This window comes from Sceloporus occidentalis, unplaced genomic scaffold (genome assembly GCF_023333645.1).
Source record: "Sceloporus occidentalis isolate IW3139 unplaced genomic scaffold, rSceOcc1.0.p SCAF_14, whole genome shotgun sequence".
Classification (NCBI taxonomy): domain Eukaryota; kingdom Metazoa; phylum Chordata; class Lepidosauria; order Squamata; family Phrynosomatidae; genus Sceloporus; species Sceloporus occidentalis.
The window spans coordinates 1,768,354-1,795,945 of NW_028316994.1; the positions used below are offsets into that span (position 1 = coordinate 1,768,354).

Here is a 27,592-nt window from a genome sequence, read left to right on the forward strand (position 1 = left end):
AGGAGTAAGAATTTCCTTTGTCATAGGTCAGCATGTCAGTGTTCTGTGTATCACTTCTTCCTTCTCCTTGGCTAGAAGAAACGGGGGAAAGGTGTAAACAAAAGAATTATATATGCATTGGCTTATTTTACATTAATTGCTATTTTTTAAAAATACAGCCGATTTGTCAATGTTGTGGTTTTATGTCCCACTGCATATTTTTCAGGTGCTTTTTTATTTTTGGAAAAAGTAGTTTTGGGATAGTTCTTACAGAAACATATTGTTATACAGAAAGATACAAAATAGAATTAATGGGGAAACCAATTCTAGCTTCTGTTTTTCTTTGGGAAAAGTACACTTTTTCATATGGTGAACCTCTTTCCCATACCACTGTAACTGAGTAAGAAAAGTTATTTGAAAGATTTTTAAAAATAAAGTGCCATCTATGTATGCTAGAGCTCTAGAACTTAAATTCAGAAGTTAATCTATTTTTTTATTTTTAAAGACTTGGTAATTTTTGTTAGATGAAAACCTTCCTGTGCCCCAGCCACCTCTCCTCTGCGAAGCTACCATTTTGAGAAAAAGGAGATAAATGGTTATGCCCTGAGTCCATCAACTATTTACTATTTACCTAATGCACCTGAGGAAGTAGACTGAAGTCTTTGAAACCCCATGCTGCCAATTTATTTCTTTCCGTTAGTCTCAAAGGTGCTACAAGATTTCTCTATGAGCTATTTACTATATTTGCATATATTCAAATTATGTTAATTATTTACTGTCAAAATACATAGAATTTAAATAAGCACATTTCAGGAGCTCACACCAGTTTATATGCCAGTTGATTCAGTTCAGATGTAATGACAATCCATGCTTCTCTGCTTTGAGGATATGCAGCAGTGACATCAAACTTTTGTGTTCACTCCTCCTTTTCCTTCATATGTAAAGGAAGCACAAACCATAGTTTGGGATTGTCTTGAAGCCACAATCTAGAGTTTGTACAAATCATAATTTTGCTATATCTGTGGATGACACCATAGAGAAGAAATGGAAGCTAGTTTCCCTGTGTCCAAGGAAATGAGATAGCAGGAGCTTGGTCTCATGTATGAACTGAACAACTGTCTCAACCATTGCTACAAGAACCTATGAGTTATGCCAACCTCATTTCTATAGCCTATGTGGATGTTTAGGCAGAAACCATTGTGGTTTTCCGAAAGCTACTTTATGAGTTTGCAGCAGAGGAAAGTTTGAACTGGGGCCTTCTTTGTTCATGCTCCTAACAACCAGTCTTTGGAGGTTCAGCAAGGAGAATAATAATAAAGATAGTGTGAGAAGATGAAAATGCTTCCACACAAGACATCACTGAGCGTAGTCAGACTACGCTGTACAACTCTCTTCACACACACACCCCTTAATATTTGTGTGTGTGTATATCAATGGTGGGAAAATATGCCTTGTTTCAAGTGGAAGATTACAATACCTGGACTCCCCATAAAATTCTGTGAATGAGGCAGTGCAGTTGTGTGATAAAACCCTAGATACCCTCCAAATTTATATTCAGAAAGCATATCCAGGGGAAGTTGTGTTGGCCGCATAGCAAAGTACAATAATATCCAAAATCTGCAAAACAGTGATACCTTTATTGGACCAACCAAAATGCACAAGTACTCGTGTTGCAATGTAGTACTTGTAACTTGTGTTGCAATGTAGTACTTGCAACATGTACATTGTGCATTTTGGTTGGCCCAATAAAGATATTACTGTTTTGTGGAGCTTGGATATTACTGTACTCCAGATTTATAGTTCTGTCAGTATAGAATGACACCTCCAATCATTTTCTACACTACAGAATCTTCAGGGTATGGAAATGAAAAGTATCTTTCTCTGTTGTGTGGATTAGGAACAACCATGTTTTCTCCTCCTCCTCCTGGAGAGTCAGATAAAAATAATTGAACACTACCATACATATTTCTTGGCTTCAGCTAGGACTCTTGCAGGTCCTCTATGTATCTCCACCTATGAATCCCACCATTTTAACTATCACTTTCCAACTCCCACTTCATCAGTCATCTAGGCTCTTAGGCCTGCTCTTTGTATGAGGGGAGGCTGTAAATAACCTCAATTCTGCTTGTATTCTAGTGCAGTTCAGTCCTGAAGCAAATTATCAGCTCATTGAGAATTAGACTCTAAATGGGCTCAAGCTGATTCTTATCAGATAATAATACTGAAAGAAAAGCACAGCACATATGCTTAACAGCACTTTTCTCTACTTGTTATGCCCTAGGGTTTAACCCTAGTGCTCTGTGGCTGAAAATTACATTGGTTCCAAGCTCTCTTTCATAGCCTTTCCCATCCCTTCCTCCATCTCCTTGGTTCTGACGTACCTTGACGCTGGTGGACTGCCATCAGTACATGCCCATACGAACCACTGCCTAATTCTCGGAGGATGGTGTAACTACTAGCCACTTCCACCTGGGGCAGGTTCTGGGCTGTCAGCAGCACCATCTCTTCCAGTCGTTTTGCAATGTCACCAGGGACTAACTTCATGGCTGCAAAGGCAGAGAGAGGGAGAGAAATGAGAAATGTGCAAAAAACATGGGTCAATTGGCCACGTATTTCCATATGTACTTTCTTGAGTTTGTCTACGATATCCTACCAAATAGTAAAGAGAAATTTAAAATGAGGTGGGAAAGCAGCATTTCTTAGCTCCCTTCTTCTTTGTGTTGCATTATATATACACACACACACATCACAACTTTTTGTAGAAGAGTATAGCGCAGACATAAAACTAAAATATACATTGTTATTCTGATGCTTCCTTTTTGACCCAAAGATGGTCATATTAGTGCCATATATCAGTAATTTTGAGCCAAGAATTTGATTGCCCCTTTCTTTCTATGAATTTCCTTTGGGTCAAGATGTTTGGTAACCATCTCACTATAAGGAGGAGAAAGACAGATGGCCAATACCAACTGGAAATGTCTGAGGAGACTTTTACCATTTTCCTGTTTCCCCAAATTCCATAATAAGTTTAAAAGTGTGGTATAAATTACCTCCTAAATATTTGGTGTGCTGTCCATTATAAAACTACACAAACTTTTTTCCACCTGGGCAAATTTAGGCAGCCCATTTTTACATGAAAGTCAGGTTATTTTAAAGTGTAGAGGCCTGGATATAGGGTCCCACAGTATGTCATCTTTCCCTCCCCACTCTCACAACTCCTGAGTCATATTGAAACAGCATGTATTCCCATGTCAGAGCTATCATTCCCTTTGGCACAGCTTCAGAAATGACAACACCAGAAGGATGACATAGGCAGAGAGCCCGGGTATTGGGTTATGTTGTAGAGTAACTGCCTCCGAAGGACAGCTAGATACTGTCTGTTTTTCTGCATCTGGATACAAAATTAGGGGCAAAGCACAGAATCCTGAGCCAACTAGATGAAGAGTTGATGCCAAAAGGACCATCTACATAGAAGATCCTTGGCAAATGTGATGGTGAGGGGCCCATCACTGCCTTCTCCAAAGACCCATGTGTGCTGCAGGGAGCAATATTGCAAGCTTTAGCCATAGGACAATGATATTAACAGTAACTTCAGGGGTGCTTGGTAACGGCCAAATGCAAATTGTCCTGTTGCTGCCGACTCTAAGTAGCCTAGGCTGGAGTTCAGACATGGGAAAGGGTAAGAGAAGGCCCTGACCGTGTATGCAGAGTGATGTTCCTTTACATCACAATCACAACCAATGCCTCCTTAACTGAGATTTGCGGAAAATGCTTCCAGGGGAAGAAGATGCAATTTCCAGGCTGTCGGGTTTCAGCCCCAATATTATACTGGTGGCTAGGATAGTCAGGGGCAGTAATCTAAAGGTGCTTTGCACTAATTTGCCATTTCACACAAAAGAAATGCATTTCTACAACAGTGGCATATTTGGAAGCACCTCTATAAATGCCGTTGGGCTAAGAGAGTGTCACCTGCAGATGCTCGTGTAGAAGAGAACACAAATGCACTTTTCTAGACTTTAAGCTTTGCATTTCAACTACAGTCCCAGGTATTTGCAAGCAGCAGTCTATGCCTCCCTTGCCTAAGATAGAGGCTTACCTGCCACGGTGAAGCTGGAGCACTTGAGGCTTTCCTTCTGCAGAACTTTGTGTTGACTGGCTGAGTGTTCGCTTTCTGCTTTCTACCTGCAGCATGCAGATCCCCATGAGCCTTTTATAGTGACCACTTCCCATCTGGTTCAGTCCAGCCAGGCAAATAGAAAAAGATGCCAAGCCACCCCCTCCCTCCTTCCCTGCTCTGCTCCAAAAGGTCAGGGCTCCGGAGTCCAAGCAGTTCCATGGGGCAAGATTAGCAGCCACTTATCAAGGTTATTTTTACCTCCAGTGGCCCAGCTGCTTTTACACTTGTGTCCCAGATGTTCCTGGAAAGAAGGATCCGTTCTTTTCTTTTTTCTCCAAGGCATAGGTGTCTAAGATTTAATGGGACAAAGTGTGTCAGACAAAGCAAGAAAGACCACTGTGCCTACACAGGCCGATCTTTTCATCTCTTGCCAGGTAACAAGTTACTGTACAGTCTCAGTCCTTAAGACCCTGCAAAGCACAATCTTCTTTTGCATTAGCCTCCCAGCCTGAGGACTGCCATCAGCCCAGAACAATACATGCAAATCACTCCTGCATTCTCAGGCTCACACAGTATATATATTCCCACCTTTTTCCAGGCAAGCATTCTCTGAAGATGCCAGCCACAGATGCTGGCAAAACGTCAGGAAGAAGCTCTTCTAGAACAGTGATGGTGAACCAATGGCACATGTGCCAGAGGTGGCACTCAGAGCCCTCTCTTTGGGCACATGCACCATCGTCCCAACACAGACTTCACTAGAGTTTGTTATTAGAAATCCAGAGGGATGTGGCACTTTGCAATAAATAAGTGGGGTTTGGGTTGCAGTTTGGGCACTCGGTCGCTAAAAGGTTCACCACCACTGTTCTAGATTCGAACATGGCCTCATAGCCCAAAAAACCCACCAAAAACTATGGATGCTGGCCATGAAACTAGCCTTTTGACTTCACATATTTCTGTTCCAATTTGCAAAGGGAACTAGTTGTAGCACTTCTGCCACTGCCTTCCCCTGAGGCTGAGAGAGTGTGACTTTGCCCAAGGGGCTGAAAACAGGGAACATATGCTTCCCTCCTTAGCAGGGCTCTCCTTCCAGCATGGGACACTGGAGACACTGGAAAGAAGAGCCTAGGGGCTGTTCCTTGGCTGGCTTCCCTGCCCCAGCCTGCCTCCGCCTTTTGTGCTGACTGAGAGCCCCAAACAGAGGCGCGGATGGAGGCAAGGAAGGAGGGAGAGAGGCGTGTCAGGGGCGGAACCTTTCTTGGCGGCTCCGGAGCCCCCTCTCTCGCCGGCCCCATTAGGCAGAAGCACCGCCGGCAGCATGGCAGCGGCTACTGCAGCCCCAAGGGCAGCTCGGAGGGTAAGTGGGATGGGAGCCGAAGGGGGACAGGGATAGGCAGCCATCTCTGCATTGAGAGGGAAGGGGCCACGTTTTCCAGGGAGGAGGCGGGGGTAGAGGGGAGGGGTCCGTCTCATAAATAGCTCCGGGCGGAAACGTGAACCCCACAGTTTTAAAGGGCTCTCCCCATCTATTTTGTCCTTTTGTCCCTGGGTATATCTTCTCCCAATGTTGCAGAATCCAAAGCCATAGCCGTGTTACTCTGTAGAAAGTATGTGGAGCAGTGGTCCCCAAACTGCTCTCTAAGGGGTTTGTTTTTTTGGACTACTGCTCCCAGAATCCCAGACAGTTGGCCCACATGGCTGAGGCTTCTGGGAGCTGAAGTCCAACATCTCTTAAAGGGGACAGTTTGGAGAACACTGATTTAAGTGATAAAATTAATTCAGTGGTCCTCAAACTGTGTGCCCTTTAAGAGTTTTTTTGGACTACAGCTCCCAGAATCCCAGACTGTTGGCTGAGGCTTCTGGGAGCTGAAATCCAACATCTCTTAAAGGGGACAGTTTGGGGAACCACTGATGTAGGGAGACCTTGTAGCACCTCTGAGACTCATTGAAAGAAAGTTGGTAGCATGAGCTTTCCTAGGCTTAAGTCTACTTCCTCAGGTGCATTTGGGGAAGTAGACTTAAGTCTATGAAAGCTCTCAGGCTGTCAACTTCTTTCTTTCAGTTAGTCTCAAAGGTGCTACAAAATCTCTCTAGGTACTGATTCTACAAACTAACACGGCTATGTCTTTGAATTCTACAACATTTGGAAAAGATCTCTCTACAGACTGAGTCCAAGCTTGATTTTCCTAGACAGAATTACACCTGACATATTGAAGTTCCTCCTGGACGGAAGGCTGAAGTGTAGGACATGTCCTGGAAAGGGAGGACGTCTGGTCACCCTGTCTCCAGAGTCATAGTCCAGTGCTCAAACTGCTATACAACACTGTCTCTCATCTTCTCCAGATGTTTACCCAATTCCTTAAGAGGTACTGACTTCCTTCCTACATCCTATATACTAGGATAGAAAGACAGCATGGTGCAATGGTTTGAGTGTTGGACTATTACTCTGGAGAAGAGGGTTCAAATTTCCACTCGGGCACAGAAACCCACTGGGTGACTTTGGGCAAGTTTGGGGAAAGTAGAATTCCCTGCTTGGCCATGGAAACCCACTTTGTGACCTTTGTAAGTCATACTCTCTCAGCCTCAGAGGAAGGCAAAGGCAAACCTCCTCTGAATAAATTTTGTTAAGAAAATCCCATGATAGGGTGGGTCATCATAAATTGGAAATGACTCGAAGGCACACAACAACAAATCATTTGAAATGTGACTCAGGATGAAAAGCAGAACAATTTATGTGTTGGTGCTTGCAAATATGTTTTATTTGCATAACTGAAGCCAACTGGATTTCCTGAGTACAGAATCTGACTGTTTTGGACATAGCAGAGCCGTAGTCCAGGAAGTAAGGCAGGATGAAGCTTTGGCTTGCCTCGTAGTTTGGCCTTCACCTCCCAGAAGCTCCGGCTAGCATTGGCCTATAATATTGGATTATGAGAATTGTAGTCCAAATCATCTGGTGAGGTTAAAAAATCTCTATTAAAAACATTTTATACAAGATTGTCAATAGCTGCTAACCACCTGCAGCAAAATTAGACCATGGAAGGAATACATAAATACAACCTAGACAATGAGGAAATCAAAATAGTTAAAGATTTCCCATACCTTGGATCAAACACTGATCAGAACAGAGACCTCAGTCAAGAAATAAGAAGACGACTAGAATGGGAAGGCCATGAAAGAACTAGAGCAGATCCTAAAGAGTAAAGATACAGAACTGAGCACTAAAGACAGAATTGTCCAAGCTATTGTACAGATGTAAGGGCTGGACAGTAAAAAAGCAGATAAGAAGAAAATCAACCAGTTTGAGATGCGGTGCTGAAGAGGAGTGCAGAGGGTACCAAAACAAACAAACAAACAAACAAACAAACCAGTCCTTGAACAGATCAAGCCTGAATTCTCCCTGGAAGCCAAGATGATCAAACTGGAAGACATATGATCCCCACCCCTGTGCTAATCCCCTCTTACACAGAGTGCTGCCACACTGCAAAATTAATGCAGTTTGACACTGCTGCCATGGAGGCCTGGAATTTCTAGTTTGTTGTGGCAGCAGAGCTTTCTGATAGAGGCTACAAACCCCAGGATTCCTTGGGATGGAGCCATGGCAGTTAAAAGCAGTGTCAAACTACATTAGTTCTCCAGTATAGATGCAGCCAGACACACAGGGCGCATCTGAACTGGAGAAGTAACGCCACTTGACACCACTGTATTATTATTAAAAACAAACAATTCCACATATACTAATAAAAATAGGATTATCCAAGTTTCTTCAGAGGATGGGTTTGCCATTGCTATCCTCTGAGGCTGAGAGAGTGTGACTTGCTCAAGGTCACCCCAGTGGGTTGATATGGCCAAGCCAGGATTCGAACCCTGGTCTCCAGACTTCTCAGTGGTCCCCAAACTGTGGATTTTGGACTTCAGCTCCCAGAATCCCAGACTATGGGCCAACATGGCTGAGGCTTCTGGGCGCTGAAGTCCAAAATCTCTTAAAGGGGGGGAGGGTGTACTAAAACAAATGACAGCACTTGCCCATAGAAAAGTCATACTTGCCCATGATTCCCTATGGGCAAATATTTCCCAATGATTCCCTATGGGCAAGTATGGTTTCTCTATGGGCAAGCACTGTCATTTGTTCTAGTACGTCCCCTTAAACTTAAGGTCACAGTTTGGGGACCACTGTAACCACTGCCCCACACTGTCTGTCTCACGTGCGGAAATGTCTCCTTATATGGCACACAGCTTCTGTCTTCCCACTAATTTTGGGACTGCTCCAAAGTAAGCAAAAATTGTGCAATCTGTTGTGAGGTCCCTCAGGGAAATGACAGTGACTGTCCCTAACAGTGCTGAGCTTTGGAAGGAGACCTGGAGAACAGGCTTCTGTCTACCTTCAGAGATTCAGCAAAGCCCTATATCAGAGAATTCCTTCTGGAAAGTGATATTCTAGAAAGACACCATTAAAAATATACATTGACCAGTATTATGGAGACACAAAGACAAATGCAGAAACAGCCCCTCAGGTGCTGCTACTCACCTTATCGATGTAGCTTTTGCCCAGCTTCTTCACCTCCTTCATATTGATCTGAGCCTTCACTTTGTCTTTCCCTTTCTTTCCTTTCTTCTTCTTGCTGCAGCATTTTCTACAGGCACAGAAAAAGCAGCAGAGGAAGAGGACGCCAGCAACAATGAGGATCGTGGCCAAAGTCCAGGGTGGTACTGGAGCAGAGCACAGCCAAAAGAAGAGACAGAAGATGCAGCAGATTCTTGGGCAGAGCCACATTATGAATATTATGCTTACCCCTAACCACTGAAATCATGCCAGTTCAGAGATGATGATGTTTATTTATATTTCCCGCCTCTGTGAAGATCTTTACAGCAGCCTTGGAAAGCAGGCAAGGATTGGATGAGCACCCAGCTCTCTTGTTGCAATAGCTTCACTGGTTATTGGTTTGTTTCTAGATACAATTCAAAGTGCTGGTGATGACCTATAAAAGCCCTATACAGCTCGGGTCAAAGCTATTTGAAGAGCCCTATTTCCCTTTATGAGCCCATTAGAGCAATAAGACCATCTGGAAAAGTCTTTCTCTTTGTCCCACCACCTTCTCAGCCTCATTTGGTGGGAATATGGAAGGGGGCCTTCTTGGTAGCTGCTCCCAGACATCATCATCATCATCATGCTTTATTTATATAAATAAATATAATAGAGAACTCCCTCCCTAGAACGGCCAAGTTGGCTTCCTCCATGCTGTCCTTCCACCAGCAGGTTAAAACATTTTTATGCCATCAGATATGCCATCTGGGATGGGCTGTGCTGTTTTATGGCGTGTATGTAGTCATTTGCTGCATTTTCATGTTTTTAACTGTAAAAAATTGTTTACATATTTATAGTTTTTTATAGTTATCTATATGTTTTTGTGTGGTTTTTAAATATATCCATCACATTGGTTGTAAAATAGGTTTTTAAATATGTTGTAAGCCACCTTGCATCCCATTATTGGAAGAAAGGCAGGATACAAATGAAATAAATGAATGAATAAATAAATAAAGGCCTCCATAAGTGCACCTACTAGGAGATTCCCACACTACTCTCGTATAGTTCTGCTATTCCACTTTTACTGCTTTGGCTGCCTCCTGTTGCATTCTGGGGTTTGTAGTTCAGTGATGCCTAAGAGCTCTCTGGCTAAGAATTCTCAATGCCCCTTCCCTTTAGGGCTGAAGGGGGGGGGGGGTAAAAATACCATAAATAAATAATAAACTTCGAATCCCAGAATGCAACAAGAGGCAGCCAGATCAGTTAAAGTAGAACAGCAGCAATGTAAGAGTATATGTTAAGGTGGTAGTTGAGCTGACACTTAAACTAGGAGACTTCAGGCACCCGTAGACTGTTTGCAGAAGACATTCACTTAAATTTTAGGTGTCCATGTTTCACTCTGGCAACCATAAGTGTACATGTGTGTGTGTAAATGAAGCAAAAAGAACATGATATAAATGACAAAATTGAAGGGGATCACAGAAACATTATAAAAAATGCAACCCATTCATTATAAATACAGCATTTTAAATATAAGGGCACGAAGGACCTTATTTTTTTTAATAATGCAACAGACCAATTTTTAAAAACCACATAACCAGGGAAACGGCTTCAATGACATTTCAAACTTCACTGAGATTCTGCATCATATATAGAAGACAAACATGTCACCCTTTAAGGGTTTGTTGGGAAAATCTTCACATTCTCTGGGGAAACCTTTTTATAATTTGCAATAACTGCTGCTTTTTCTTTTGTCTCCTTAATTCCCCAAAGGCAAAGGGTTTCACAGCTGAGGTTCATTTTATATCATCCTGTAGTAGGAAAACCTGCTTTCAAGGCTGCCCCTCACATAGTCATGTGGGTAGTTCACCTTGGATGAGGAAAAGTAGAATCCAGATGACAAATATATTGAGAAAATAAATATATTTTTACACTAATGTTTGTAATGTATTGTTACATATGCACACGACCCTGAGCAATGCCAAGATAAATACTACAAATACTACTAAGAGATTAAAGGTGTCTTTGTAATATACCAGTATGTCTTATTTACAAACATACAAGCATGTTTGAATGCCTCTTACACATATAATAATAATAATAATAATAATAATAATAATAATAATAAATTCCTGACCTCGGAAATGCCAAAAAAGGATGCGATTGCCATGCATTCTTTTTTGCTTTTAAAAGCAATTCAGGGCTACCCCTGAAGAGTAGCAAAAGCATGTATCGTTTTGCCAATTGCCTAATTGACAAGAGCAACAAATATAACATTCGAATTATAGCATTGATTCGCAAAGGAAAAAAAAGTCTAGCCCATTGCAACATTTCCCCTTTGCTGGAAGCCAGCAAATAGAAGGGAAAGTGAACAAGCAGCTAGCCATGTTCTATCTATCTATATCTGCCTCAAGAGAAAAAAAATGTGCATATTTTGTCAAAAATAATTTTAAAAAATAAAAAAGGGGGGAAGGTGCCTGATGGGAGCTCCGTTCGTGCCCTGCCTTTGATCTGACCTGAACTGACCCTTTTCCTCCTGCTGACATTCTCTTCAGAGGAGCTTTGCCATTGCCTTCACTGAGGCTGAGAGAGAGTGACCTGTCAGTTCCAAAAGGGAAATGCAGCGCAGGCATTCTGACTGTAGCATCTGCATATAACACTAATAATAATAATAATAATAATCCAGGAGCAAGAGGAAATAAAGCACAAGCAAGCACACAGACATGTCACCCAAAAATCATGCACATAAATTGTCAGAAATAACAGAGGCTCCTTCTGCTGCAGCTGGATTTCCCTACATCCCCCGGCTTAGCCCCACAGCCCTATTTCCCTGGGCAATCCTTCTCCTCCTCTTTCCTTCCAACCCTCCCCTCCCAAGCTGCCCTGGCTCCTTCATCCTCCTCCTCCGTTAGAGAATGCCCTCCATGGCTCCCTTCTTCCCAGGGCTCCTTCTTCCTCCTCCTCCTCCTCCATCACTTTCTCCACTCCCCCCTCCCTCTTACAGCCCTTTGCAGCCCAAAAGTCACCCCGATTTCCCCTTTTGCCTCCTCTCAGCCTCCAGTCCTTCGGCTCTTTCCTCCTCCTCCTCTTCCTCCCCCTCCCCTCAGATGAGGGGAGGGAATGCTCTGACCTCTGCCCACCCTCCAACCCTAATCCCTCCCTGAATTTTCCCCAATCATGATCGAGGGCAAGTTCATATTTCACGGAACCCAGGTCTTTTGGGAAAAGACAGATTTTAGCCCGATTCTGGATACCCCGGGGTAAGGGGCATTTCCTTGTGCAAGCCTCGACATGGATTGTGACAGAATCGGGCACAATATGAACTTCACGTGCAAATTTTGAATCCTGAACCGGGTTAAAAGGTAGTCTGAATGGCCCCACTGTTTCTGGGTCCAGGGTGAGCTCCAGGTTTATTAAGTGAATTTGCAATAAAACTGGAGGGTGTGTGTCTAAGACCCACAGTTCTTTTATTTTGACCCAAAATGAGTGTTGAAGACATCAATTAATAGGGTTAACAATGATAAAATAAGTTCTAGGTGTAGTGAGCTGGACAAAATAACACAAACTCTTTCCAAATTGGGTTCCCATTATTTCCATCCGCACAGGCTTTTTAAAAGCAGGGTCAATGGGGCTGCAAGGAATGCATTCAGGGTTTTCTGTTAATGATTTGCCTTTGGGTTGTTTGCAACTTGTGAGGATGGCATTGGCAAGAGACCGTCTGTTTCAGTTTTTCAAGAGAGCCAGGGGTTATGCTCGAGTTTGAGGCTGGTGTATGGGAGACTCTTCCAGCCTCTTTTGGGGGGTGGTATGTTAACAAGATTTCCCATTCGGCCCAGTGATTTTTTGTTGGCACTGCTTACAATTTCTCCTGGTCCCTGCGCATCGTGGCAAAAGTCACATTTTCACAGGTGAGTGATCAGCTTTAGAAAAAATATAAGTGCGTGTTGTGTGTTGTGTGACAGCACATATTTATCACAAACAGTACACCTACAACAGGCCCTGGACTCAAATATTAATGTCTGAAAGCCTCCAGAATGTTTATTTTCAAAACCTACTACATTACATGGTGTGCACATTTTGGACTCGTGTGCCTGTACAAAGACTCATGTGGCTGCTTTAAAATTAACAGATTTACTATGGCATAGCCTTTTGTGAACTACAACCCACTTCATGAGATGCGTTAATTAGGATCCTGAGTTACAGTTGTACGGGTCTTATCTGTCTACACGCACAGTTGCAGGCAGAAAGGTTGATGGGATTTTAAACAGTGAAATCAGAGAGAAATGAAATACAGAAGGTACAGACAGGGATATAAAGGTAAAGCAAAGACCGAGAGGAAGTGACCAAGCTCTTTGGAGGCAACTTGTAGCTTTCGTTTTGCTGAAGCAGCTCTCTTAAAAATTAACATGCAAGCTTGGCCCAAAAGCTTTTGGGATTAGTTTTAGCATTTAGTTCAAGAAGAAACTTGCAGTTCTTTTCTTTGGCCAGAGTCCAGTGGGGGCACCAATGGCACGCCTTATGTCATAAATTCAAAACTGCTGTGGACTGTTTGACTCTTCGTGACACTCAAACAGTCCCTTCCATTAGCTTTGTCTGAGGGTGATTTCAAGTATAATAATTTAATTGGAGTTTTGTCACCATGTTGAGCTTTCCTTTTGCTTCACAGGAGATGGCTGCGAAGCATGTCCAATATAAGGGGATAAAGTTTCCCCCTGGATACAATTCTGTGGACAGCCTTTGTTTCGCTGAGAATGAATTTCAAGTGCGAGATGATGATATCTTCAACGTCACTTACCCTAAGTCTGGTAGGACAAAGGGATAGGGTGGGGAATTGGATTTACACTTTCCAAAACTCATTCTTTCAAAACCAAGAGAAATTCTCAAGGTCTCTTAGGTACTTAAAAGATATGGGATCCAGATTGGAATGGCAACAATCTGTGTAATACTGGCATATGTTAAAATATAGCTGTATTTCACATATAAGAAGTTTTGGGCAGGGTTCTACCAATACCTCTCTCTTCAAGATTTTTGTGGATGGAACATCTATATGTGGACCTCTTCATGATATTTAGAACCACATTTGCCCTAGTTACTATAATAACTTCCCTCCAATGCTCAATAAATATGCACTGATACCCCTCCTTAAGGTACAGGTCAAGTTTTAAAATTATGTGGAACTGGAACAAGTTTGTGAATAAATTTTAAAGTTTGCCTAATAAGCTTGCAAAAAATGCAGATTGTTTAATTTGCTACTAATTTGACACCCCCCACCAAAAAATAAACAAACACATGCATATCTTCATTTGGGAGGAAGTGAAAAATAAGGGACAAAGGTGGACTAATAGTGCCAATCCTCTTTTTCTGCTTCCCTAGAAAGAAGCTTCCCTGAACTTATATCTCAGGAGGTATGTGTAGAATTGAACTATGAGTCAAAATTTCTTCTCTTTAATCCTTCTTCAAGGGACAGTCTGGATGATTGAGATTCTGAGCCTGATCCTCAGTGGTGGGAACCCAGCCTGGAATCAGTCTGTGCTCAATTCCCTTCGTGCTCCTTGGTTCACCACTCAGTTGGGCCTAGAGACAGCGCACAACCTCCCATCTCCACGTCTACTCACTTGCCATCTTCCCATTCAGATCTTTCCCAAAGCCTTCTTCAGCTCCAAAGCCAAGGTGGGTGGCAAGATACAGAGTGAGCAATTGAAGCACTGGAATAAGACTGGAAATCCAGACGCAAACTCTTGTTAAAACATGAAGCTCATTGTGTGTCTCGGGGAAGTAGCCAAGGGGGGGGGGGTTCTTGGGGTCCGGACCCCCCCTTCCATTAGAAAAATGAATGGTGTGTGCTGCTGCGCCGCTGCACTCAAGCCCCATTATAATGGTGGCACTTAGTCTGGACCCCCCCCCCCTTCCCAAAATCCTAGCTACGTCCCTGTGTGTCTTGTCATTCTCCCACACCAAAATACCTCACTCAGTTGTTGTGATGATAGAATGGTGAGAAGGAGAACTATATATGCTACTTTTGATTGAAAGAAAGAGAGAATATAACTTTAAATAATTAATAAACAACAACAGGAATATAATGCTTATGGTATTTTGATCAGGAGCGTAGGAGAAACAAATATTTCCTGCATACTCTTTATCTTAGTTGTTCCACCCTTTCTCCATTTAGCCCCTTTAGCTTTAACTAGACCTGTTAGCATGACTATAAATATCCATGTTTCTTCTTTACAAAAATATACAATCTAAAGAAGTAGCCACAATGTAGAATTAAACCAGATTGATATCACTTTAACTGCCATGATACTGTCCTACAGAATTGGGATTTGTAAATTTGTGAGGCAGCAGAGCAATCTGATAGATCACTAATTCTTTTACTCAGTGTGTCTTCAACTTATGCTTATCAATTTATGGTGACCTGTTGTTGTTGTTGTTGTTACTGTTGCTGTGTGAATTTTGGCTGTAAATTCTCTTTTATCACTTTGGATGCTGCTGTGCCCCCTTTGGGATTCAACCATAGAATGTGCAATGTTCCAAAACAGTGCAACAAAAAACTGCTTCTTATATTGGTAGTGTTCCCCCACTGATAATCCCTCCTGTACATTAACAGTTGTTTTCTTCCACAGGTGGTATACACGATGCGGGACCCACGGGATGTGCTAGTTTCCTACTATCATTTCTCTAAGATGTGCATCCCATTTGGAGATCCCAAGTCCTTTAACCACTTCCTGGAAAGATTTTTGAGTGGGGATGGTGAGCTGGAAGAGGGAGATGGATGGAGAAATAGGATGATGTTGGAACAATGGAAATCCAATTGATGTGTCCAGCTGCTTGTTGCCACACAATGCAATGACGGTCCGCTAGTTCAGACAGCTTTTAAGTAAAGCCTGAGAAAAAGTCAGACACAATTAATTTATTTGTGATTTTGAATTATGATCGGTACAGGTAGAATTCCTTCTTCAGAGGTAGATTGTGATTGTGCTGCCGAGAAACAACAGCTAACTCCATCATTCAGGCCCTGCTTGTGAATTTCCCGAGACATCTGCCTGGCCGTTCTTGGAAGTTATAGATAGGGTACAGGATAGATCTTGCTAAGAGTTTGCACATTTTTTTATCTTCCATTTATCTACCCTGAACAAAGAGGGATTGTTCACCTCAAAGCTTTCACTAAAAGACTCAAGACAATCAGCAAAAACTGAATGCTTGACACATGGGACAATTGTCCTTTTTCTCCAAATGTTAAGGACACACAAGCTCATCACCCAAATAGGAGCATCTATATCATATTGCCAGGTCTATAATTTTTGCCTGATGTAGCTTTTCTTCTGGCAGTGCTGCAGTGACAGGAGAAAGGCAGCATAGAGGTTTTCTCACATCTCCTGAAGCATCTCTCAAGCTCCTGCTTGATAACACATGACTCCCTTTTACATAACCACCACATAAACAGAGTAGGCATGGGTTACAATAATCTGGTACACTTGCATGTATCCGTATGTGAATCATTTCCTTTTCTGATGTTGGGCTCTGTGTGGTGGTGAAGGGCAAGACCAGCAAAGAAAGGTGGTATTGAGATTGGGCCTGAAGCCATGAGCTCCATGCATTTATTCCACTCATGGAAAGAGCATGTAAAAAGTGTTATATGTAAAGCAGTGCTGGAAGTCTAGTTTGTTTTTGATATTCTTGTATGCATACCTTTGTGCAGTGCCTTTTGGATCCTGGTTTGACCACATCACAGGGTGGATGAAGCTGAAAGGCAAAAGTAACATCTTCTTCATCAGCTATGAACAGCTGCAGCAGGTGATAGCGAGGAACAGAACTTTTTTTCTAAATGGTGTTAAGTATAATTTTGTTTTGAAGTAGGAGGGGGAAAAGCCAACCTACTAAATGAATATGAGAAGGGAAGGGAAGTTCGTTTTGAAATGTTGATGTCTTGAGAGAGGGCTATGTTATTTATCTCTTTCACACATTAACCACTGACCACTGTAAAGATCTGAAAGACCTTATCATCCCACACAACCCTTCAAAAATTTAGGGCAGGAGACATGATTTGCAGCTTTCTGGATCCTATCACATTTTGTCCCCCTCCCACAACTGTATAAATATGCATTAGTATCACTCTGTATGTCTCTGAAGAAGTGGGTTTATATCCAAGAAAGCTCATGCTAAAATAAATTTGTTAATCTTAAAGGTACTGCCACATTTTGAAATTCCTCTACCTTCCTCCTTTGAATGCTGTAAGAGACTAATGTGACTAATTGTAAGCCTGAGGGCAGGGAACCGCCTAATTAAAAGATTGTATGTACAGTGCTGTGTAAATTTACAGCGCTTTATAAATAAAGGATAATAATAATAATAATAATAATAATAATAATAATAATAATTTGAAACTAAATTAATGTTTCATTAACATGACAGAGTAGACGTATTTCATCAAAGTGAAAAATAGAATCCTAAAATGTCTGCTAGACTATTCATACAGGGAAAAAATCGGATGCTGCCTTATACTGCCAGACCATTGACCCCTGCCATTACATCTGACTGGCAGTAGCTTCTCTGGTTTTCAGACACAAGGTCTTTCCAAGCACAACCTGAAGATGCCAGAGATATTTGGCATGCAAAGCCTGTGTTATAACACTCAACTCCAACCCTTTACAATGTTTATTCAGTTACTGTCACAATGTGCTCCCATCATGCCTTCTTTTCCTTTGTTATGTATTCTTGAGCTGCCTTCTTAGCTTAATTTATGTCAGCCTTCCTCATCCTGGCAATGTCAAAGTGTGTTAAGCTAGAACTCCCATCATCCCTGGCCTGCATACACTGGATGGAAATAATGGGAGTCCTGGTTATTTTTTTCCCCCACTGGTGCAAAAGTAATCTTAAAATCAGTATTATGGCTGTACTCAGGACAGGCAACCAGTCTGCATAATTTGATATTGTGGTTACATCTCCATCATGAGCATTTCAGTTTCTGTTTTTGTATTTTAACTTGGGTTTCTACCCCTTAAGATGGACTTCAGATAATACATATCTCACTTATGTCTGTGTTCTGTATGTCCACAGGACCTGTGTGGGAGTGTCAAGCGTCTCTCCCATTTTCTAGGAAAGGAGCTGGATGAGGCAGCCATCGCCTCAGTAGTGGAAAACACCTCCTTTGAAGCCATGAGAAAGAACAACATGTGTAACTCAACATTGCTTCCTAAGGAGTTTATGGATCAAGAGAAGGGGACCTTCCTGAGGAAGGGTGAGGCAAAGCAGCTTCAGAAGAGAGTGACTGGCTAGGCAGGGTGCAGTGCAAGGACTGACTTATTAGCTATATGTGACACTTCATTGTCTTCCTTTGTGTTTTGGCCTTTCACCTCCTAACATTGCCTTTGAACCAGCCACTTCTCCTTCACTGACTGTAGTGTCCTAAACCAGTTTGCTAACCATGAAAGTCACCCTATGATCTAACAATCAAAGGTATTTCCATGAGGTGCTACCCCCACATCTATTTCCTATAGTCCAGATGTATTTCCCAGAGCCCTAAGTGTACTCTGGTGCTAATGGGAGGCTTCCCCCCCTTCCTCACCTTAATCGTCATTCGGGGGGGGGCATTCTTCAAGAGAGACTGCAACGGCAAAGAAAAGATTAAAATTCCTCTCCTGACATGCTGCACCCCACATGACAGTTAAGCATGGGGAAGAGAAGTATTTTTAGTACTAATGGGAGGTCCCATCCTCCCTTAGCTTAATTGCCATTCTAGACAGGATTTTCGGAGAGGTCAGCAGTCCTTGAAAGCCAACATGGTGTAGTGATTTGGGTGTTGTACTAGAACCTTAAGAAGATTTGAATCTCAATTCAGCTGTGGAAATGCCTGGGTGACCTTGGAAAAGTCACACATTATCATCCTTACAGGAAGGCAATGGCAAACCTCCTCTGAACAAATTGTGTGGTGTAGTTGTTTGAGCATTGGACTACAACTCTGGAGACCAGGATTCAAATCCCCAGTCAAGCATACAAACCCACTGGGTGACCTTGTGCAAGTTGCACTCTCCCAGCCCTAGCAATGGCAAACACCCTCTGAAGAAACTTGCCAAGAAAACCCTATGATAGGGTCACCTTAGGGTTGCCATAAGTTAAAAAAAAAATGACTTGGAGGCACAGAACAACAACAGCACCCAAAACACCGCCACACAGAGATCGCTTTAGAAACTGCAGAACAAAGGGAGAGTATCCTTTCACTCATCTTGCTTCCTCTGTCTCTTCTTCTTTCTTTTTCTGTTTTGGAGGGCTCATGAAAAAATATGAGCCACTCATTTTTCTTCCTTCCCTCCCATTACAAAATAGTTGCAACAGAGGAACTGCTGGTGATCAGGATCAGAACATAAATTAATTGTAGAACTTACACTATTTGAAATTATCTGGATGAGAAATTAACTGACAGGCTTTGACTTTTGTGAAATTTTAATGAATCCTAATAATAATTTCCAAATTTGTGCATATGACATAAATTTACATATGTATATTTTATGAGGATGTGTCATGTAGGGTTGGGCCCCAATTCTTGTATATGTTCAGCAATGCTCCTGCTAGAAGTGCTGGTTTTACACAACGTATTTTCTTTGGCTTGTAGAGGACCTGACTTACAAAGTCTGACCTTGAACAGCTTAAGTTTAAGAAAAATTGAAACTGCTTTGTTAAACATATAATTATAGAACTTACTTGCAAAAAATAGTACAGTAATTTAGTTTTCAAGGTGCAAATGAGGAGGTTTTTTAAAAACCTTAGGGCAGGTGTGGATAAGGATGGCCCATCATGCCTCACCACTACCTATGCTGACTAGAGTTGATGGAAACAGAAAGCCCAAAACATCTGGATGGCCACAGTTGCCCACCCTTGGTTTACAACACCTATGGGCCAAGGCAACTCTCATCTAGGTAAGATGGATTTATTTATTTATTTTTATTTTTTGCTTTTGTTCTCATTGTTTAGGGATCTGTGGAGACTGGAAGACTCATTTCACTGTGACACAGTCTGAATACTTTAACAGGATTTACCAAGAAAAGATGCAGGACCTGAAGGAAACCTTCCCTTGGGAACAAACTGGAGATCAAAAGAGGACTTAATTTCTGAACTAAAAAAATTGGAAGAGCTCAAGCATACATTGGTGTTACATCCTATGAGCCAGAAATCTTTCCCTCAACTCTACCTTTGTGAAAGCTTGCTCCTGCTGGAACTCAGGGAAGGGAAAAGGTCTTTTGTACATACTCAGTGGCATGCATCTTTCAGGATATTTAATATGGAGACACATTCTACTAAAGTGTGCATGGCATATCATGTGATTGTGAAAGCGTATGCTGCAAAAAACTTTGCTGAAGCTGATTTGTTCTAGATCAGAGCCACTAGATGGAAGATGACCTGAAAATCTGCTCTAGGCTATGTAGAATTCCTCTGCAAGTGTGAAACAGTAGCTATCCGGGGGGGGGGGGGGAGTTTCCCTAAAAATCATCACAATATTTTGGGCATGAGAGATAACAATAGCAAGTACATTTCTATACTGCTTATAAGTGCACTTAAGCACTCCTTAAGTGGTTTACAAAGTGTAAGCTAATTGCCCCCAACAAGCTGGGTACTCATTTTAGCAACCTCCTTGGAAGGATGCAAGCCTGGGTTGAGCTTGAGCCCTTTTGTTGGTATTGAACCCGCAGCCTTATGGTTTGTGAGTGAGTGGCTGCAGTACAGGCATTTAACCAGTGCACCATCAGGGCTCCTGGTGTATCACACTACTGTATCACACTTGCAGAGATGGATTTTTAGATATCTGTTGTTTTTGTATGCAATGGGAAATGACTCTTTCTGTATGTGTATAAGTTGCCCATTAACTTATTGTGGCCCCATGCCTTTCATATGGTTTTCTTACTCAAGCAATACTCACAGGTAGTTTTCCCAGCCCCTTCTCTGAAATATTGCCTACAGCACCTGGCATTCATTGGCGATCTTCTATCCAAGTACTAACCAGAGCTCACCATAACATCTTATCTTTAGGGTATGTAAGTACCTTTCGGGTATTTAAATTAACTAAGCAGGGTCAGCCCTGGTTAGTACTTGGATGGGAGACTGCCAGAGAATGTAGGGTATATTTCAGAGGAAGGAGCTGGCAACACCACCTTTTGAGTATACATTGCCTAAGAAAGCCCTGTGAAATGCATAGGGTCACAATAAGTTGACGGGTGACTTGAAGGCACAGGTACACACAGACACACACAGATTTAACAGAGACCTGAAGGGGTGGAAGTAGAAGGGATGAGGAACTGATGAGACTGGATAGTTGTGGAAAAACCTCAACAGGCCTAGGAATGGGAAGAGTTGTGTGTTGTTGGCAGAAGATGTGTGATCCAGTAAGGCTACCTTGGAGACCAGCAACCAGGGAGCCTGGTGGGGATGGTGGAAAGCTGATCCAAACTAATTAGCTGCCTTCCCTGGCTATACATTTTTAATAAAAATAGACTGATTAATCTTACTTGTTCTTTTGGCTGCAAATCTGGAAACTAATCAAAGCCAAGTCATTTGACTTTCTCCACGGTTGCCAACTTTCTGAGTATAAAAGTCCTCATCCCTCCCTATCCTTTTTCCCCTTTCCAAACCTTGCTCAGTTGGAACTAAAAAGCCTATAAAAGTTTTTTTTTAAGTTTAATTTTTTTTCCTGGAATGTAAGCTGAGACTTAAAGGAAAACCTTGAAGAAAATAGTCATTCCCCTGGCTGGCGTTAAAAAGCTGCTGATACAATGTCAGTCTTTATATGTATGTTTATGGTCCTTTATTTTAGAAACTAGGGAAGACGTTTGAAACACATTCCCTGGAACAGATACCCCTGCCTCCTTATCTGAACAGCCTAGAGGTCTGAGGGTTTTGTTGTGGCTATGCATTAGCAAAGAAAGGATGGGTTGTTCATACAAACAAGATGGTTAAAAACGATAAAAAAAACCCCTACCCCACATTCACACATAATTTCAAAGCATGTTATTGGGTAAACTCATCCATGTGGTTCTTAACAGTATTAACAAGAGAATGTCTTATTTGCCAGGCTAGCTAGATAGATCCTTCATGTTAAGAAACAGAATAGCTCTGACTGACAGATGTTGACAGCAAAAGAAGAAGGTGGCCACATTCATGACATACTAAGCTTCCTGGAGGCATCCTGCTGGTTACAGAATATGAGATTCCTCAGAACCAAATTGAGTTTGATCTGAAATTAGTTCTTTCAATATCTTTGGAGATTAAGATTTGAATCTCAGTTCCCACTGGGTGAACTTGGGCAAGTCTCAGTCTCAGAAGACAGCAATGGGAAACCCCCTCTGAACAAAATCACCAAGAAAACCCCATGGTAGAGTCACCTTAGAGTTGCCATAAACTGGAAACCACTTGAAGGTACGCAACAACAGCAGCACAGCAACAATTATGAATATGGAATAAATAGGATGGGAGTGTTTTCCCCCCCTCTGGATAAATTACTGTGGTCCACTATAGGAATTCAATGTGGAACTTATGGACCATTCTGCTTTTAAATCATAGCATCAAGCTGGGCTGGGGAATGTTTGGTTCTCCAGTGTTGTTGGGCTGCAACTTAGCCAACATAGGTGATGATGAATGATGGTGAAAGTTATAGTACAGTACCAATAACGTTTGGGTGATCACACTTTCTCCATCCCTAGCCTAAGAGAGTAGGATTTTATTTCTGTTTTTTGTTGATGAATGTCTAAACTGTTTTTAATTTGACTGTTGTTTCATTATAACAATGTTTAAAATTATATTTTAATATTTTAACTGGTGTCATTTAGCTGTATCTGTTTTCTTAGTTCTGTATGTAACTGAGGTCCTGGTATTTTGAGAAAGGAAAGACATGAAGTAAATAACTAAACAGCAGACGTGTTGTGGCTAAACTCTCTTTTGAAATCATGCCCTGGAGACCCTAATCTCAAATTCTCCAAGTAGGGGTCTGGTTATGATTACTCATGATGGCGCTCTGCCTAGGTACATAGGCCTGTTCCTTTTCTGACTCAGATTGGTGAAAAAGAACAGGACTCTGCCTCTGTTTGAGAGAGAGAGAGAGAGAGAGAGAGAGAGAGAGAGAGGGAGGTGGGGCGGGGGGGGGGAGACATTTATTCTGCAGGTGCTAACTACTACTAAAATTCCCTCTTCTGCACAACTATGGAAAGCCTAGGTTTTGTATTGTTTTTTCATCTGGCCACCCGACCAAGCATCTGGCTTAAATTTAACTACACAAGTGGTGCTTGAATGATGAGAGGAAAGGTAGGAAGGCTCTTAATGAAACCCACAAGTTCTACTCAGATCTCTTCCCCATTTTAAACAAACCATGCCATCTATATAGCTGTTGAGGGGGGGGGAGTTGCTCATGGGTCTATCCCCAAAGATAAGGGGCATTCTGTGCCTTCCCAGAGAAATTAAATGCTACTGAGAAGCCATTTGAAAGTAGCATTCCCCAAATATTCACTCTGAACTTGTACCTTATTTGAAACCATTTCTTCCAATTTTAGTGGGAAAAGTAACTAATGCCTTTGTTTCCGAGAAGGCCTGCTGTGTGTCTCTAAGCTGCCTTGCAAGTACAAGCCCTTTGGCCTGGCAGCCTTGCTTCCCAAGGCTGGATGTGTCTGTCATTCTTGTCTGTGCTCTGACAGAAAGACACTCTGCAAAACCTCAGAGGCACCCTCTTCTTTGGACGAAAACCTGAGCCTTGCTGATCCTGGCAAGTGCTTGAGTAGCCTTTGAGATTTATGTAAGGACTCGGAAGGGCAGTTATGAAAGAACTGGACAAGTCCATAAAGTGTAAAGCCACAATGGATAAGACCATAAAGTGAGGACTGTACGAACCATTGTATTCCCCATCACCATGTACAGATGTGAGAGTTGGAGAGTGATGATAGGAAGAAAATCAACTCATCTGAGATGTGGTGCTGGAGAAGAGGGCTGAGGATACTTGACAGCCCAAAAGACAAACAAATGGGTCCTGGAAAAGACAGTGGCATCATTGGGGGTGGGTGCCGGGGGTATGGACCACACTGGATGACATTCAGAAGAGGGGCAACATCCATGGAAGAGGAGTGACACCCAGTTGGGCCCTTTGCCCACTTCGATGCAGGAGGGGCACACATGCGCTCTTGTCAGTTGCTCCATCCCTGGGCTTCCTTCCAGGGGAGAAAGCCTGAGGATGGGGGGACAGGACAGGTGCAAATGCTCCTTTCCTGGCTGTTCCATCCTGTGCTTCCTCTCCAGGGAGAAAGCCTGTAGACAGAGTAGCAGGAAGGGTGCATGCATGCCCAACTATTCCATCCTGAGGCTTCCTCCTAGGAGAGAAAGCTCTGGCATGAGGGAGCAGGAGGGCTACATACATGCCCTTCCTGCAGTTGATGCCGCTACATTTAATGACAGTACTAAGAACAGATCAAGCCTGAACTCCCCCTGGAAGCCAAGATGACTACATTGAAGCTGTCGTCCTTTGGCCCCATCATGAGAAGGCAGGACTCATTAGAAAAAAACAATAATGCTGGGAAAGGTAGAGGGATGTAAAAAGAGAGGAAGACCTCATGCCAGGTGGCTAGACTCAGTTTGGGAGTTAGGGTCCTGAGCCTGCAGGACCTGAGCTGAGATGTTAAGGACAGGGAGTCTTGGAGATGTCAACATGCAGGGTCACCGTGAGTTGAAGTCGAATAAACTGAGGCTGTCCTACTTTGGCCTCATCATCGGAAGGCATGAATCATTAGAAATGACAATAATGCTAGGAAATGAAAAGTATAAGTCTAGATCAAGGGAAGTAATAGTGCCACTCTATTCTGCTCTGGTCAGGCCCCACCTGGAATATTGTGTCCAGTTCTGGGCACCACAATTCAAAAAGGACATTGAGAAACTGGAGCGTGTCCAAAGGAGGGCGACTGAAATGGTGAAGGGTCTGGAAACCATGTCCTGTGAAGAGGGACTCAGGGAGCTGGGGATGTTTAGCCTGGAGAAGAGAAGGTTAAGAGGTGATATGATAGCCCTGTTTAAATATTTGAAGGGATGTCATATTGAGGAGGGAGCAAGCTTGTTTTCTGCTGCTCCAGAGAACAGGACCCAATGGAGCAATGGATGCAAGCTCCAGGAAAAGAGATTCCAGCTCAACATTAGGAGGAACTTCCTCCTGACAATAAGGGCTGTTTGACAGTGGAGCACATTCCCTTGGAGTGTAGTGGAGTCTCCCTCCTTGGAGGTCTTTAAACAGGCTAAATATGAGTTGAACATGAGTTGAGGTCCACTAAACTGAGGCTCTCCTATTTTGGCCACATCATAGGAAGGCAGAAATCCATGGAAAAGACCAGGATCGTAGGACTGCTGCAAGAATGGAAGACCAGAGGCTCAACCAGGGCAGCCATAGGCCTGGGCCGGCAGGACCTGAGCAGAGCTCTGCTGGCCAGGGTTGGCCATGAGTCGAAGTGGAGCAAAGGGAGGCTGTTGTCCTTTGGCCACATTGCGAGAAAGCAGGAGTCCTGAGAAGAGGCAAGGCAGAGGGCAAAGGAAGGCAAGAAAGGGAGGGGTGGGCCTGACTCTGCAGGAGGACCCTGGAGAAGGCAGGGCAGAGGCCAGCAGGCCAGATGGCCAGAGGAGGGCAGGGGCTCCTCTCAAGGGCAAGGCGGGCAGGCGGAGGCCAGGGCCTTCCTCCTCCTCCTCCTCCTCCGCTGCCGCAGTCGCCTGGTCTGCCTCCAGGTGCCCTTGGCCAAGCGAAGAGGCAGCCGGGCTCAGTCAGGAGGGAGCGCAGCTGCAGGCGGGGATCCTGGGCCTCGGGAGGGAGCCAGGCGGGAGTCCTGCCAGGGAGGAAGGGGCTGGGAGGCCAGTCTGGAGGGAGGCAGCAGCAGCGGCGGAGGCAGCAGCTCCAGCGCCATGGTGAGCCCCTGCTGTGCCTTTGGCTCCGGGCTGGGAAGGGGGCGAGGGCTGGGCATGGCAAGGCCAAAGGGCCCCTCTTGAAGGACGGGCAGGAGGAGGGCATGGGAGAAGGAGGGCATGGCTTGCCAGGGGAGGACTTGGGCGACTGGGGAGGGGGCATCTTCGATGCCGGGGCAGTGCTGGAAGGGGGCAGAGCTGGGCGCTTGGGAAGGAAAGCCCTGCTGCTGAGTCCTCAGACCTCCTTTTCGGCTGGAGTCCTGTGGGAAGGAAGCCATCCTCCTCCCCAGCCCCAGAATCGTCTGTCTGGAGAGGGCTGAGAGTTGGGCACAACTCTTGGAAGGCTGTCAGCCTGAGGCGGGTGCTCTTGGAAGGCAGGCATCGCCAGCCCTAGACGGGGAGAAGGCAAGAGGGACTGCCCTGCGGAGCTCCGGCTGAGCCTTTCCCCGGAGGAGCCCAAGCACCGCTCCCTGCCAGGCCTCCTCCCTCCGCCACTCTTTTTGGTGAATGCCTGCTTTTCGATGAAGGAAGCCCCGAGCTCCTAGTTGGGATTCAGTCCTTCTTTTAAAGCACCGATTCATTAACACGGAATAGAGGAGGCTGTGCGGCTTCTCCACAAGGCAAGCTTCAACCCGACTTTCCTTTTTTCTGTTTGCTGACTAGTGAAGTGAAACGGGTTAGAGACCACCATCAGCCTCCTCCCTGCCTTCTGCTTTCTTCCCTGCCCTTGAACAAGATTTTCTGCCTGTCTCTTTCAGACCCAAAGGCATTGATGCCAACCCTGATGCCATCAGGAGGGACATGCCTTGAATTGTTCAGGGGAAGGCGGCAAGGAGTGCTTTTGCTCTTGAAAAGCTGGCTGCCAAGGAGAGATCTGCGGCAGAAGCAAAATATGGAGCAAGGGACCTTTCGGGGGATTTCAGATTCTTGCAGTCTAGGGCTGGAAGCTGCATTTAAAAGGAAGGCAAAGCACTGCAGAGTATTCCTTGCCAAAGAAAGCCCTAGAGATTGATGGGGTGACTATAAGTTGACAGGTGACATAGGCTGCATCCACACTGCAGAAATAACCTGGTTTAACACTGCTTTAACTGCCATGGCTCAGCCATGTGGAATTCTAGGAACTGTAGTTTGTTGTGGCACAAAGCATTACTCTGGTGCCACAACAAAGTACATTTCCCAGAATTCCATAGCATGGAGCCATGGCCGTTAAAGTGGTGTCAAACTGGGTTATTTCTTGCCTTGAAAGCACGTACTTATATATATACACATAGAGAGGGAAAGTTAGTCAATGGGTACCACACCACTTAGCATTTTACACTGTAGTAACTTCAGTGTAAGATACTGAGCTGTATTACCCATAGGTATAATACAATGGTACTAAATGTTTTTACCCTTAGGATCCCTTTTACCTTTGCTTGTGGATGTTGTTGCCCCCCCCCTTGACGTAGTATATGTATACAAATGTTTTGTGTTTTTAGTGTGCGTATTTTCATTCACATGCTCATGTGCATTCATATTTTAACAGTTTATAAGGAAAGGACAGTTTGCTTAAGTAAATTCAACATTTAACTCAACACATGTGTCAATATTACACATAATATTCACATAACATTCATCTGGAGGTGCGCTCAGTTTAAAACACACATGCAGCCCCCCTGCATAAAAGAAAAAAGGAAAGGAAAGGAAAGGAAAGAAAGAAAAAGGTCAGGCTACATATTATATATAAATACGTGCAACAAAACTCCAAACAGCTGGTTTGTCTAAGGAAAAACAGATTGCGTGTGCGTGGCGGAGGCAACCAAACATACACTCATATTTAATCACATTAGGCTTTTATGGTCTGCTCTGTAACCATGTTCGAAGTGCAGTGTACAAGCATATGGAGCAAAGAAGCAATGGAATAGGTTTTTTCTCCTTGTTGGTCTTTTTCCCACTCCAAATCTTTCCTTCCCTGCCAGCCATTTTCCTTCCCATTTGCACCTACAGTGTATGGGTGAAAGACCAGAGCTTGGGAAAGTTACTCTTTGAATCACAATTGCAAGAATTCCCAGCTGGCATGGTTTCTAGCTGAG

The 27,592-nt window shown here is 43.5% G+C and overlaps 1 protein-coding gene and 1 long non-coding RNA gene across 2 annotated transcripts; one reads left to right on the forward strand and one right to left on the reverse strand.

The window, feature by feature from the left end:
- Positions 1 to 17: 17 nt before the first annotated feature.
- LOC149303493 (uncharacterized) lies at positions 18 to 8,748 on the reverse strand. The gene is made up of 5 exons (XR_016272026.1): positions 8,619 to 8,748; positions 4,355 to 4,445; positions 4,076 to 4,161; positions 2,361 to 2,525; positions 18 to 71 (listed from the first exon to the last, which is right to left on the reverse strand). It is a non-coding gene; the product is annotated as an uncharacterized LOC149303493 (long non-coding RNA).
- Positions 5,379 to 21,106, forward strand: LOC149303494 (sulfotransferase 2B1-like). The gene is made up of 8 exons (XM_089481286.1): positions 5,379 to 5,450; positions 8,719 to 8,976; positions 13,282 to 13,420; positions 14,077 to 14,285; positions 15,239 to 15,365; positions 16,315 to 16,409; positions 17,673 to 17,853; positions 19,584 to 21,106. Exons 2-8 carry the CDS (start codon positions 8,914 to 8,916, stop codon positions 19,715 to 19,717), a joined length of 948 nt encoding a protein of 315 aa, XP_089337412.1. The 5' UTR covers positions 5,379 to 5,450; positions 8,719 to 8,913; the 3' UTR covers positions 19,718 to 21,106.
- The last annotated feature ends 6,486 nt before the right edge of the window (positions 21,107 to 27,592 follow it).

Bases quoted from the DNA above. Each gene is read 5' to 3' on its own strand.
- LOC149303494 (XM_089481286.1), top strand. From the start codon at position 8,914: ATGATGATGTTTATTTATATTTCCCGCCTCTGTGAAGATCTTTACAGC. The intron at 14,286-15,238 runs GTGGGTGGCAAG...TTTCTTCCACAG, and splicing joins TCTTCAGCTCCAAAGCCAAG to GTGGTATACACGATGCGGGA. The intron at 16,410-17,672 runs GTGATAGCGAGG...GTATGTCCACAG, and splicing joins GCTATGAACAGCTGCAGCAG to GACCTGTGTGGGAGTGTCAA.